The 14,048-nt window shown below is 34.3% G+C and overlaps 1 protein-coding gene across 1 annotated transcript; it reads left to right on the top strand.

Moving 5' to 3' along the window:
* Positions 1-3,049: 3,049 nt before the first annotated feature.
* On the top strand, positions 3,050-14,042 carry LOC140322452 (uncharacterized). The gene is made up of 6 exons (XM_072399015.1): positions 3,050-3,073; positions 3,744-3,868; positions 3,950-4,031; positions 9,821-9,910; positions 11,417-11,543; positions 13,706-14,042. The coding sequence occupies exons 1-6, from the start codon at positions 3,050-3,052 to the stop codon at positions 13,867-13,869; spliced, it is 612 nt and encodes a 203-aa protein (XP_072255116.1). The 3' UTR covers positions 13,870-14,042.
* The last annotated feature ends 6 nt before the right edge of the window (positions 14,043-14,048 follow it).

Below are 14,048 nucleotides of genomic sequence, written 5' to 3'. Positions count from 1 at the left end.
TCCTTTTCTGAAATTTTCCATATACAGCTTTTAGAAAAATAAATTTGTGTTTTATTTGTAGCTATCAGTGTATCCCCTTACACTTTCTAGAGTAGGTTAAACAATGGTTTGGAGATGTGTTAAGGAAATCTGGATAGTTATTTCAGATGCATCATGCATTTAGCCTAAGTGTATGGGTGTTGTTAACCTGTGTTCATAATCAGGTCAGACGTCATATTAATCCATGCATTGACTGCTTTTTGCTTACCTATTTTGCTTACCTCCTGGTAATTACAAGACAAGTTCCTGGATCATGAAAAGTCTTCTCTTCTTTATCACTAAAGCAAAAGGTACTTCTAAAGCAGGGGTGTCAAACTCAAAATACACAGAGGGCCGAAATTAAAAACATAGACCATGTCACGGGCCAATCTTAAAATTTATTGAAAAAACAATCTTAGCCAGAAGAGACAAGAACACATGATAAGAACATGCAGTAATATGCAGTGTATCGATCTAAATTATTAGATCAATCCACTGCATATTACTGCATGCTCTTCTAATGTGTTCTTGTTGATTCTTATTGGGATTAATTGTTTTACTGTGCCAGAGAATGCAATGTGAAAGCAAATGAATTGCTGCATTCAATTGGTTTCACATCACATTCTCTGGCACAGTAAAACAATTATTATAGCAATAGCTCTGTGATAATTCCCGATACATCTTGATTATTAAGCTTACCTCATAGTATAAACTCCGAGGGGTCCACGCATAGGCTGCTATTCAATAGACATGAGTGATGCCGGTACTACAATTCCCGGAATCACTTGTGTCTATAAAATGCGGGGCCACGCATAGACTGAGAGGCCGGGAATTGTAGTAGTGGCATTGTACTCGCATCTATAGAACAGCAGCCTAATATAAATTCCAGCTGGCCCGCCATTACTTCGGATTGCAGTAGAGGCGGGCCAGCTGAAATTTTTATTAAGAATTCTTTTGGGGGCCAAAAAAAAGGTTGTGCCAAACCAGATTTGGCCTGCAGGCCAGAGTTTGACACCCCTGTAATAGAGGGTTAAGAGCTCAGCAGAAACCCTTGCTAACAAGATCTGTGTCAGATATGGCATAACATATATACTTTATCCCAACAAGGATACAGGGAGACATATAGTTTCTAAAGCAGAATCCTAAATATTGTGATAGGCCAATACTGCAGGCACAGAATTTATGTTTAAAATTCACATCCATTTTGTAAATTTATAAATGATTGTTATATTTGTATGTAGTATTACACTTTAGGTTACTATAAAACATTCTTTCTGGGGTAAAGGAGTCAAGGAACAGTAGCCTAGTTACCTAATACACATAAGCAGTGGCAAGGACACAGCTTTCAAGTCCATAGAAGCAGGGTTACTCATTTCTGCAGTATGTAGGAGTCACCCCCAGTGTTTTCAGAATTCCAATTAATTCTATAAATATTATGTTGCAAGTAGAAACTGTTCACTTAGCAAAGTGATTTATTGCAACGCAACAGTTAATTTACTTAGGCTAGTAAAGCTTGTGAACAGTTAGAAAATAATACTTAAATGTATGCAAGAAAATTAAAAAAATAAATAAAAAGTAAGATTTTTGCTTGCACATGATTGGATGGCTGATATCAGAATAATTTCACCTCATTCACTAAACAAAGAATAACAATTCACTTTCCTGAAAAGCCTTAATTCCTTCACTAAATTAGTAATATATTGCTGAATTATATGTATCTAATACAATATCTTTCTTCATAATAAGTAATATGCTGGGTTTGATGATTCAATGGTATTTTAGAACTATGATTATCCAGAGACGTGCTAGAAGCATCAACTGCTTAAAATATTGCCTGACAGCCAGATGAATATATAATAGACATTATTATTATTATTATTAAACAGGATTATTACATTCCAGAATTACTTTCCTGTACCAGACACAAATTTATAAAAGCAATTTTTCTATCAACAGATTGGGAGTTAACGCCAATACCTGGTGAGTTATCCCAAACCTGTTCATTTCAATATAAAACAACCATCATGCCAACGGTCCTCTATGCACTCATATCGGTGATCACAAATTGCATGTTCTGTCCTTTGCCATGGCAGACAACAACTCTAAGCTAATGACTGCTGTTGTTGTACAGTTGTAGTTCTACTTCTTTTCCACTTCCATATAACGAAAAAGATTGCTGGACAATAGCCAAGAAATCTTGGTTGCGCATTGCTCAATGTTTCAGAAGACAAAAATGGAGTTCTGTGCAGAGCATTAGTCAGTGGACCACCAAGTTTAGATATATCAAATACCGTAGATGTAGATGAGGATGTAGATAAAGGACAATAATTTGTTTACCATACAGTAATAGTAACAAAAGTATAAAAGTAAGGAAACTTCTTTACAATGCCAGCTTCAAAGCACTGCATGAGCACTGAGACATTGCATTTTAAAGCCATTTATAGCTCTCAAGCCACTGGTTTGTTTAAATGTAGATTAATTAAAATCTAATGATTCTCTAAGCAGATTTTTAATAAAATGTTACTAAAAGTTTTACAATAACTAGCAATATTTTAAAACAGATTTTAAATGATCTTTTGAGGATTCATCAATATTCATTTCTGTTTAGGGGCATGATCCTTTCAGCTCCGCCTGCAGGCATACGGGGAAATGTAGCCATGCATGACAATCCAATGCACTGAAATGAAATTGTGTTAAACTCAGTGGCTTCTATAAATAACTTCATCTTTTGCACATAGAACAGATTTTATTTTGAAGCAAAAAAAAATAAATTCACTCTCTGAAGACAGCTCGTACACTGGTCAAATTACATAACGCAGAACAAAAAACATATAAAGAACAAATTGAAAAAAGTGTGATTTTATCTTGTGCTTTCTGTACTTTCTGTGACAGTAATATTACTATTTTTTTAGATCTTTAACTAAAGTAAGAGCACTGGCTATGACAGGCAGGGTTTGTTAGATATGAAAGATATGCAAAATCTGGTTTCAATGTATCAAACTTATATCACTAGGTGCTATCATTAGAGGTGATGATACCAAATACAATTAATGAGGTAATTTAGAGAAAAATGGTGGCCTTCAATAATGAACCCAAAACTTTACATGTCCACACCCTAAAAAGAAGGAATGGTGGTTGTTTTTAGGAAGACATTTCTGTATAACACTGAAACATAATATTATAACATTATAAAATTAATTCACTTTATAATAGCAATAATTCAAAAAATTAATTGCTTATAAATAATTTTTTGGATGGTGTGGGCATACAGTCTTTCATATATTTTGGAATCCTTCGTATACCTAAGGGTTTTTATTGATAGGTATGGTGACACATTTCGTGGATTGTAGCCTTCTTCAGACAGAATGAGCAAGAATGTTTAATCTATACATGAATAACAAAAGGGGCAAAATCAACTACAATAACAATATTGCTTTCATTGTTCAATTAAATAAGACAATAAATTTAACATTTAGGCTAATGTATCTAGCACAACCTCTTTATTCCACTCTCAAAAGCCGGCTACCAAGAGTAAAAACATCCTATCTGGACATCAAATTGACGGGGATCAGAGTAGCTAGGATTGCAGGTTGCTTCCGTTGTTTTATATACAAGACAATTGCTATAAAAAACAAAGCCCCTCTTTACTTTTAATCGTGTCACCTGACATTTTGAGCCTATTGTATTCTGCAATAAAATTATTATTTTTATACTCTTACTCCTAGGAGGCCTCTGATGGTGCGGTTGAAGTAAAAAGAATTGAAGATTTAGTGCACTGCAGTGTTATGTGCACGTTGGTCAATTATTTTCTTCCTCAGACATTTGCAGTGGATGTTATGCTGGATGACCGGTAAACAGATTGATTGGCACCTTGCTCTTTCTGCAGATTTCATCTCTATAGAATTCATTTTCCTTCCTTTTTTTCTTTTAGATGGGCTGTAAACGTCGCTCTGAAGACATTTGAGGCGCTTCTGTTCATAACAACATCTTTCTCCTGTGATGACCTACTTCAGGTCAGAATTCACTGGGGTTTATTATCTGATTACTGAGCCAGTACTAATATAGATGCCATGCTGCTTGATTGTTCTTCTCTCCAGGCAGATATACATACCATGTATTTACACTGGTAAAAGATAATATTATATTTCTAAAGCTAATATAGGTTGTGTTTGTATGATTTTGTAGATTAGGTATACTCATTGAAGAACATAGCAGTGGGTGTTAAAGTTGTTGTGTGTGTCAGGCATACTCAACGCTCTTTGTTATAATTGTGCTAAAATTGTTTTTTTGAAAAAATATTATGATGCCCATAAGTTTTTGTACAATGAATTATGGGATTCATTGTACAATGAATTATTATTATTAATTATTATATTTATAATTATTAATTATTTATTTTATTTATAATAATTTATTAATATTTTATTTATAATAATAATTGTAATAATAATAATTATAATTATATAATAATAATAATAATAATAATAATAATTTATAATAATAATAATTTATTTATAATTATTTTAATAATTATTTATATATTTTATAATAATTATTATTATAATAATTATTAATAATAATTATTGTACAATGAATTATGGGATCTTAAGTGTTTGTCAAAGCTGGGTTGCCATATCTAACTGGACAGTTATCACTAGCTATATGGTCACTGCTCTTATCTTTCCATAAAGTTAAAATAAAAACAGGGAAATTTTCCTTAAGCTGGGTACACACGTGCAATAATTGTCATTGGAAAGGATCTTTCACGATCCTGACTAAGGACTGCACGATGCATGAACGGGTGCTGCACTGTTGTGTTCTATAGAGAGGGGAGGGGGAGAACGATGGAGCGGCACCCTGCTGCGCGCTTTCCCCTTTCGCTTCCATTACGATCATTCGTCGTCCGTGGATCTGCCAGGACGGTCGTTTGGACGATGGATGACGGTCGTTGGACACCAGATTCTCATCCGATATCGGCCCTGAGCCGATTATTGAATGAGAAGTATTGCAAGTGTGTACGTAGCCTTAGCTGTAGGCCAAAGTTCAAAAGTAGAGAAATAAAGTTGAACTACAGTTAACTAATCAAGGCACATATTAATACAGCTTTGTAATCATGAGTGCATTATTACATGCATTTTTATAATGCAAACTGTGTAAGTACTTGAACTTTACTTGGTATCAGTCTCTTGTAGTCCATATTCAGGAGTATACCCACAAAAAAAACTTACAATGCTTATTTTTCACCACCTCAATATACTTTACTTATTAAGCTTCCTCCAATATACTACCTCCATATACCATACCTGATATACAACCCTATTAAGCCCCATTCCTAAGTGTGAAGAAAAGGTGGTGTGCCATCAAGGTTACTTTTTAGAATATGATAATGCTATTTCTCTGTTTTTCCAGTTTGTAAAGCTATAAAAGAATCCTGCAGGGAAGATGAGTTTTGTTTATATATATATATATATATATATAATTTTTAAGTAAACCTTATTTTCTTTGTATGAGTAATATTTTTTTTTTTACAATTTTCTTACTATTGATCCATGCTGGACACACACATCAATTTTGGAGCATAACAGCCATTTACTGCTTGATAAAATTTACTGATATATGAAATCAGAGTATTATATAGAGCATAACACATAACATGTAAATATGTGCATCCAGAGAAGCCCTACGATGCTAGAAATGCCTGCAGCTGGGTTTCCCTGGTTACCTGCTCAACTTCCCATGATTATTTCAGATCACACAGGGAATAGTTTCTGTAATAATTAACTGTTTTATGCCAAAAGCAATTGAGTTTCATGTAAAAAAAATACCCTGTTTTCCATTCTATTTAGCTTAACAATCAGTCTCATTTTGTCCTTTACAAGCAAACTCATACCTGCTTTCCTCAACTTTTGTGATTTTAGACATACTTGAAATACATCTGAAGGCTTTCAGCTAAATTGAGCAGGACTGTGTAAATGCCTGTGCAGGGCAGCAGCTATTCAGTGTTGGGAAACTTTACATAATCCATCCATAAGAGATTAGCTTAATCTATAGTTTTCCATCATCTGAATGTCATAATCACCTTGTATTTATTTAGAGTTTGCATCTAATGTATTTACATATAGGCAACCATATTTACTGCATTAGTTCTGCTTCCTGCTTTTAGTTCTATACATTAGTTGTGCTTTAATGCTCTTCTCACAATGCAAGTCAACGAGTCTGCTGATCAATGAAAGAATGCATTCTTTTCTATGAAGACAGAGCATTTTATTGCAAAATATGTTACTAACCCCAATTGAGCATGCAGATAAAACATTCATTTACTTTTCTTTACTTTAACTTTACTCCAGCTTTCGGGGTCACAGTACATACTTGTGGGCCATTAAAGCCAGAGGTTCAGCATATCATACGGACAGTCTGAAGTGGGTAGCTCTCTTTTTTCCCTCATGATAGGTTCAATTTAAGCAGATTTCTACATAATACAGAGCTTCCTCTTCTAGTAACAAATCTGAAAGTCTTAATAGAGGACTTTTAAAGGATTGCCAGGTGTACTTTAACTCATTTCACATGCTTAGTGCTATCAGAATTAATATGTAAGTGTGTGTCACAGGTTTCATCGTTCAATGTCTATGGATAAATTTCACTTTTAAATGTACAGCTTAAATCACCATTGTTCATAAATATATAAAGATCAAACAAAACCTTTGCTGAGCCCTTTTTTCTGAAAATTCTAGGTCCTATGGTGTCAGGCTGATTTAATAGCTACAATACATATTTTTTTCAGAATCTTTTATTTATAATTTTTTTTTTTTATAAATTTTATCTTTTATATATAACAAGGCTGGACTTCTTTCATTATAAGCCCTCGCACATACCCAATTGTTCTAAGAATTCATTCTCTCTCAGGCTAAACAGCCTTTTCATTTATTATGTTCTGTGAAACGCTATCAATCCATGGCAGTGTACATGTTAATTGTATTTCCTAATTCTATAAAATGTACTTACATTTATCATTCTCAGCAGACATATAATAAATAATTGCTCCTATAATGTTTATTAAAAGCAGTTTGTGTTAATTGATTATTTTCTGTTTCTGCCTGCTATGCAGTAGGAAATTAAATTTATCACTTTAGTTTCGCTGTGTGTTCTTGAAACAATATATATTTCAATGTTTGTGTCTCTTGTTCATGACACATCTGATGCCAGCTGCACTTTGTATTTATCCCAGGGTAATGATAGAGACAAACCATTAAAAACCATTACAAAGTTACCCTGGTCTTCTGAAAATATAAGTTGTCTGGCTGTCACATGGACTATTTTGATGTAATTGTTTTAGTCTTTGACCCAGAACAACTATGTAGATAAAAACTTCTGACTTTCTTGATCTGCATGTATATTCCAGGTCATTGAATGAAATTCTGAAGCCAGAGGGTGAGCTTAACATGTAAATAACAAGCAAGGTCGGCTTTAGTAACTGCTGCCTTTTTTTTTTATTTGGTTTCCTTGAAGAAATTAAACGGCCTGGGGAAATGAAATGACTGGATCTTTTCCGGATTTGTAAAAATGTGTTAGTTTTAAGGTCCCATTATAGAATAAACGTAAATTTTTAAATGTTTCTTTAATCCTCGAAGGTTTGAAGTTGATGTGGAAGAAGGATCATTGCTTGTGTAATGATTTTGGCATACAATATGGCTAAATTATTAAAAAAAGAAATCCAGGCAAAATACATAATGCTAAAATATCTATATAAAGTATAAAACAACTTCCAGAATAAAATTAGACAAACACATAACTGCTACAGAAGCTGTAGTTAAATGGTATTTAGACATGATCCATAAATTTCAGTCTACAGTTAGCTAAGATTTTCTAGAAGAGGCAAACCAAAAAATCAGCTGTCGCTCCATGTTGCCATAGCAATGCTAGAGTTGCTCTGTGCACTTTTGTGTATTAAGTTTCTTCAGAAACTGATGTGTTTTTTTTTGATAATGGTGAGGCTGTTTATGTGCTCAGTAGACATCCTCAAATACTAAGACCCCTTTCAGACTCACGGTGCACCACAGAATTTTGCTTCCCCCTGCAGGTGGCTATGGCAGTTCGCAATGCTGGAAGAACCGCATTGTGGCCACAAAGTCAAGTCTTTGTAGAGGCATCAATCACATTGTTAAGTAAACAGTCGCTACTGCTTTAGTAAAGAAATCAGTTTTTGAAGTTGTGAAGCTCATTTTTTAAAGTAATACTTATAATTTACACAACATCAATGCTTTCTTTAATAATTGTTTAATTCAATTTTGGGTTATATTAAAGGTTGATTAACAGGCTTGAAGTTGGTGTTTTTTTGGTCACAAACAAAACTTTGGGTCAAGTTAAAAGAAATATTTTAATTAATATTTATAAGCATTACACAAATCAGCTGAATGTCCCACCTCTGGCCGATTTTGGTGAGCTCTGGATGCTCATGCACAAAATGGGTGATGCTGATATTTAGGTGCTCTCTTTGGGTCACTAGTTTTTGTGTTTTTGGAAAGGCGCTCAACTAATACATAGTTAGAAACAAAATACAAGGAGGAACAATCTCCAAGGTCACAAAAAAGGTACTTTTTTGATTTATTACCTAAACGAAAGGACATAAATTAGCATTTTTTGGCATTAAACTAACTTTTCAGTTGGACTGAGGAGAGTTTTGTTAAGGTTTGACATCTTAGAATACTTGGCAGCATCTCTTATCAAATAAGCAGCAGTGGTAACTACAGTATGTATGAGCAAGTTGTAACAGATTTTCCTACTGTGATAAGAAACCTGTCCATGTACATAGGTGCTAAATGTCCATAACTTACAGGAACTGATCTATATATAGTCATTTGGACAAGTTTATACAAATCTCTTCAGATTATATATTACATTGATTTTCTAAGCAAAAAAAAGGTAATGCAAACTCTGCAAAAAACAAATATGGTATATTTTTATAATGGTATTTTTTCAGAAGATTTAAATCCACAATCAAAATTTAGCTGCTCAGATGAAAAAAAAATTGCTATTATGACAATTGGGATTTTATTTGGAAACATGGTTTTATAGTGCTAAAAAGGTCTGGTTTGTAAAATGGTATGTTGATAAACAAATCTATGACATGGTTGAGTGCCTCAAACTTACAAAATTATTTCAGTTTTGCTGCAGATTTACAGCCTTTGTAAAACTTGAGCTAAGGTTTACATAATACATTAAAATACTTAAAGCGCACCTAAGTTTAGAAATTTCACTTTACATAAAAGGGTAAACAACCCTTTTATGTAAGGTAAAAATTATGTTTGTTTGTATTTTTTTAAAAGGGGTGAAGCACTGCCCCCTAACTCCTGGGATACCTACTTTACACATCTCTGGAGGCTCTTGGGTGCTCCCTCTAAGCATGCCTGAGCATCTTGGGCATGCACAGAAGGAATCTTTTTGTGAAAAGGAAAAAAATTGCAAGTTTTTTTTCCAACCTACGTCACCCGATCTGTGCCTGGGTCGGGTGACTTAGGAAGAAGAACCCGAAGATGAGGCGAAGATGATAGCACCCGGCGTGCTGGATCGGAGGCAGATATCGGGACGACACGGGACCTGATGGAAGAGACCTCCAGACCGATCGACTGCCCTGCAGGATTGAAGGTAAGTGTATTTTTTTTTGTTTTGGCCATTTTTAAGTTTACTCCTCTTTAAAACAATGTGTTTTCTACTCTTTACTCTCTTTATCTAATTTTAAATAAATGTATAAAAATGTTTAAATATTATTATTAATAAATAATGTTCTATTTTAAATTTACCATAGGGAGACCTCCCAGCTGTTTGTGCCTATGTGTGCTTCATATGCATGGCTGGATTTAAATACAAGCAAAGCAAGAGTGCTGTTAATTATGCTGTAAGTATGCAAAAATATGCATAATAAGAAGCACTGGTAATGGTTGACAACAATGTAGCAGTGATGCAGATCTAAAGTTATGGCTGTATTTATCAAAGGTATACTCTGCAACTCTAAGAAAAATTACATTTTGGTTCAGATTTATGCTATTTTGTTGTTTATAGATGTAAGCAGACTAAAATAATTTCAGTGTTCCAAAATTAGTTATTAATTCAAACCAAGTATGAGTCATGGGTTTAAAGCAAACCTGGTCCCTGTCTTTTCTTGCTTAGGGCCATTTTCAATTCCTTAGTGACATAAACTTGTAGTCGACCGAACTTGCATGTTAAAGTTGAAGTGGGATTTAGATTGTACAAATCAACTAATAAGGCTATCAGATGGTGCTTTCCATTTACACTATGCTGTAGAGGATTTCTTCTTTGTACAATCGGAGACTTTGTACAAATATCATATTTTGTACAATCAACAACTACTATGTCCTATTTAATATGATTGGACTAAAGTATTTGTGCTGTGTGAATATAAATGAAGGGGTATTTTCCGAAACTAGCCGAACTGGTGAAATGCCACGGAAAGCTGCAAAATGCCCTCTACTTTACAAGAACAAGTTCAGAATGTGACTAAGTACTAGTAGATATCCCTTATAGCATATTGATAACAATATTGCAGTTCATAAACAGACAGTAAATCCATTTATTTATGTAAATATAAGATTCATCCCAAGATATGTACAAGCTATGCATTGACTCACATCAAACAATCTTGATGTTTACATATTCAAAGAAGCTATAGATCTGGACAACCTATTGTCTCACACCAAGCCACACTTATGAATAATTGTAGTGTGAAACATGCCTATAATTATTTGCAATACCCTTTAATTAAATTTACATACCCTTAAAATATATATAAAAATATACATTTTCATACACACATAATATCTCATTATATTCCTGATGTAAGCTGTCAGTACATCCTATGCAAAAGGGATATAATACTCCAAGATACAGCTACCCTTTAGATAAATATTACCTTATAACATATGGATTCTCCACCACTATTTAGAAAGGAGAGAGGAAGAAAATTCTCCCTAAGCAACCTTTAGCATATTAGGATTACATGTGCATATGGAGTTATCACTACAAGCACTACTAAATAATAATTATTCCTTATAAAAAGCTGTACATAAACAGTTTTTTGAAACTACACTACTATTCAGCAAGGACTATAAATATGTGCTAAACAGTCACAACCACATCTAACTGACCCCCATACTTTTTTGTGGCAACTTAGTAAACTATGAAATCCCATTTAATTAATGTCAGTGGCCTTTAATATAAAAATAAACAGTAAGGCCTGACGGTCTTTTGTTTGATAAAGTGCTTGCAAAGTTGACCAGTTTTAATTTGTGTTGCTAAGGTATACGATTTCTTAAAGGTTACAGTGTTAGCAATTACGCTTTAAAAACATTTCACCATCTGCCGATATTTTTTTTTTTTTTAATAGAAACAACTAAGTTTTAGAATTGAAGTTGCACAGTCTCAACTGAATATATTTTCATCAGAAATACTGGAAGTAAGCCAATTTGCTGAAAAAAATGCCTTGCAGCAGAAGGTGATAGAAATGAGAAACGGTAAGAAACAAATCTGTTCTGTGCTGACAGTTAAGAGAAATAGCGACTTTTATTTTAGTCTTTCACTTTGATTGTTTTCTGAAATTGGCAGAACATTTACACAAGTGAATGAGATAGTTTAACACTCACTGACTCTTATATTAGACAAGTACAAATAATGATATGAGTATGAAAACATTACATTTTATACTCAAATCAGACTGCTGTGCAAAAAATCAAAGGAAATGTAAAACTAAGGTCCAAGTCAGGGTAAGTGAACATAAAGGTGAATGGGTAAATGAAGATAAAGCAAGTTATTGCAGCTGAGAACTATACGCAATGCTTTGCTTGGGTGTTTGATGTCACTACTATGTAAAGGAAAAGATGGTATAGTGCAACTGATCTTGCTGCCTTAAAGTTCAATGGCTAATGGAGCTTACTATACTGGGGAAGAAAACTGATGTTATATCTCTAATGAGATGGAAAACTTATAGTACTGTTCAGAGGATGAAAAGAGTAGTTGGTTTCTCTGTACTGTAGAGCTGACTGTTTTGCTTTGTTATAGAAAGACAGAGCTAATGGTACTTCGCTGCTTGGAAGGAGAGCTAAATGTGCTGTTCTTAAAGGAAAAGAACTGCTTTGGTATTGCTCTGTTAGAAAAGATTGCTGTTGGTATGACTGCACCAGGGTAAAGTGTTATGGTATTGTTCCTAGAAAGCTGATGGTGAAACTCTGTTGGGAAAGATTGCTAATGGCACTGTAAGGCCCTGGTCCAGCACCAGTGCTCACCAGATCCCAGTCCCCCAATCTTATGCCGCACTCTTCTCCTATTGTAAACCCTTGCTCCAGGCCTCCGGGAGGCTAGTTGCACCATCCCAGCACACGGTTGGATCCACGACTTCTGTGCAAGAGATGGCATCTGGCAAAGGAATGACAGTGAACCAGGAGCCCACAGATAATGCAGTACCAAGATTCCAGCAAAGTCCAGAATACAGAGCCAGAGTTCAAACACAGGTATTCAGTCCACCAGACAAGGTATCTAGGGAAAAAGACAAAAGGCAAGCTGTTGGACCAGGTACTGGTGTCTGGGAGCAGGGAGGCTATAAACCCCCAGTAGTCAATGGCAGAACAGGACTGAGATTAGGAACCACTCTACTCATTAGCCTCAGTACAACTCCAAATCCCATTCAGATGCACACAGTTTCAGAGCAGGGAATGCCTGAAGACTAATTACAGCCAAAGGGAAACCAGGAATGCCACAAAATGCATAGTAGAGCACTGACAACTATTTACCTGATATCCCCTGCTGCTGTGAGGCAGTTGAAGAGTATAAACATGGCACACTGACCTGCGGTGGCCTACAACACAGGATCTCCAGCCAGATAATAGGTGCATTGTTAGTACTATGCTGCTGATATAGATGGCTGATGGTACAGAGCTGTTGGTACCAATGTTTTGAGAAAATGAACTGTTTGTTCTGTTTTGTTAGAATAAGAGAGCTGGTGATACCACTCCATTAGGAATTACTGTTTTGGGGAAATTGCTGTTGGTAGTAGTTTACTGAAGCAACCAGGTGATGGTATTGCTTTGAGGACCAATAGGTGATGGGAGTCAAAATTCTAGCTTACTGTCAGGTAATGTTTTAAAGAGCTTTATGGCATTATATTAATATATTTAGTAAAAATAGTTAAAGAATCAACCCATCCAGATTTGTGACACTACAACACATCCAATTCTCACTTAGAAAATATGTATATTTATTATTATTTATATTATTTACATTTATATGTTTATGATACTAACTTTGGGAAAGGGTTTTAAAAGTGATATCTAAGCATTGTTAAAAATAAGACTACTTTCCAGATACAACATTTTAAATGATCAAATTTGTTCTAATCAGAATTCATACAAATAATTTTTTTTAACGACATTTTACTATTAGACTGTTTTAAATAATGCAGGTTTTTATATGATATTATTATCATGCCAGTAATTCTCAATTATTTAAGCATCAGTACGTTTATGTCAATGTTATGAATAGGTAAATGCATTTGTTATAGGTATGCACAACAGCAGGTTCTCATATACATTTACATTTGTGAAACAGAATAAACAAAGGGAATTTGAGGACACCAAAAATAGTACATGCAAGAGAAAAAAATTAATTTACATTTACTTTTCAGAGCTGGAATGGCTTATAAAATCGTATGATTTGGAATGCTCTCAGAAATGGGTCAAGCATGCTTGGAAAGTTCAAAGGAAAACTAAGGACATTATACAGCAGAAAATAAAACATCGATTCGAAATTGTAGTTGTACCAAGGTTGAGTAACTATATAGAGCAGTGATATACTTCTTGATTATTATTTGCTTTAATGTATATGTTGTTTTTCAATATAAAATTGCTTAAAACGAATATGTGTTCTTAGTTTGTATATCTTACTCTGATAGTATATGCAAGTTGTAATATAAAAAATGCTTACATTTCATTATAGGGAGGCCCTGCAGCCTGCGAGAGGGGAGCTAG

This window comes from Pyxicephalus adspersus, chromosome 2 (genome assembly GCF_032062135.1).
Source record: "Pyxicephalus adspersus chromosome 2, UCB_Pads_2.0, whole genome shotgun sequence".
Classification (NCBI taxonomy): Eukaryota; Metazoa; Chordata; class Amphibia; order Anura; family Pyxicephalidae; genus Pyxicephalus; species Pyxicephalus adspersus.
The sequence above is the reverse complement of the archived record's forward strand: the minus strand, read 5'-3'. Positions and strand labels throughout refer to the sequence as shown.

Coding starts and splice junctions, on each gene's coding strand:
- LOC140322452 (XM_072399015.1), top strand. CDS start 3,050: ATGATACCAAATACAATTAATGAG. Junction 9,911..11,416: donor AGAGTGCTGTTAATTATGCT/GTAAGTATGCAA, acceptor TTTTTTTAATAG/AAACAACTAAGTTTTAGAAT. Junction 11,544..13,705: donor GGTGATAGAAATGAGAAACG/GTAAGAAACAAA, acceptor TTTACTTTTCAG/AGCTGGAATGGCTTATAAAA.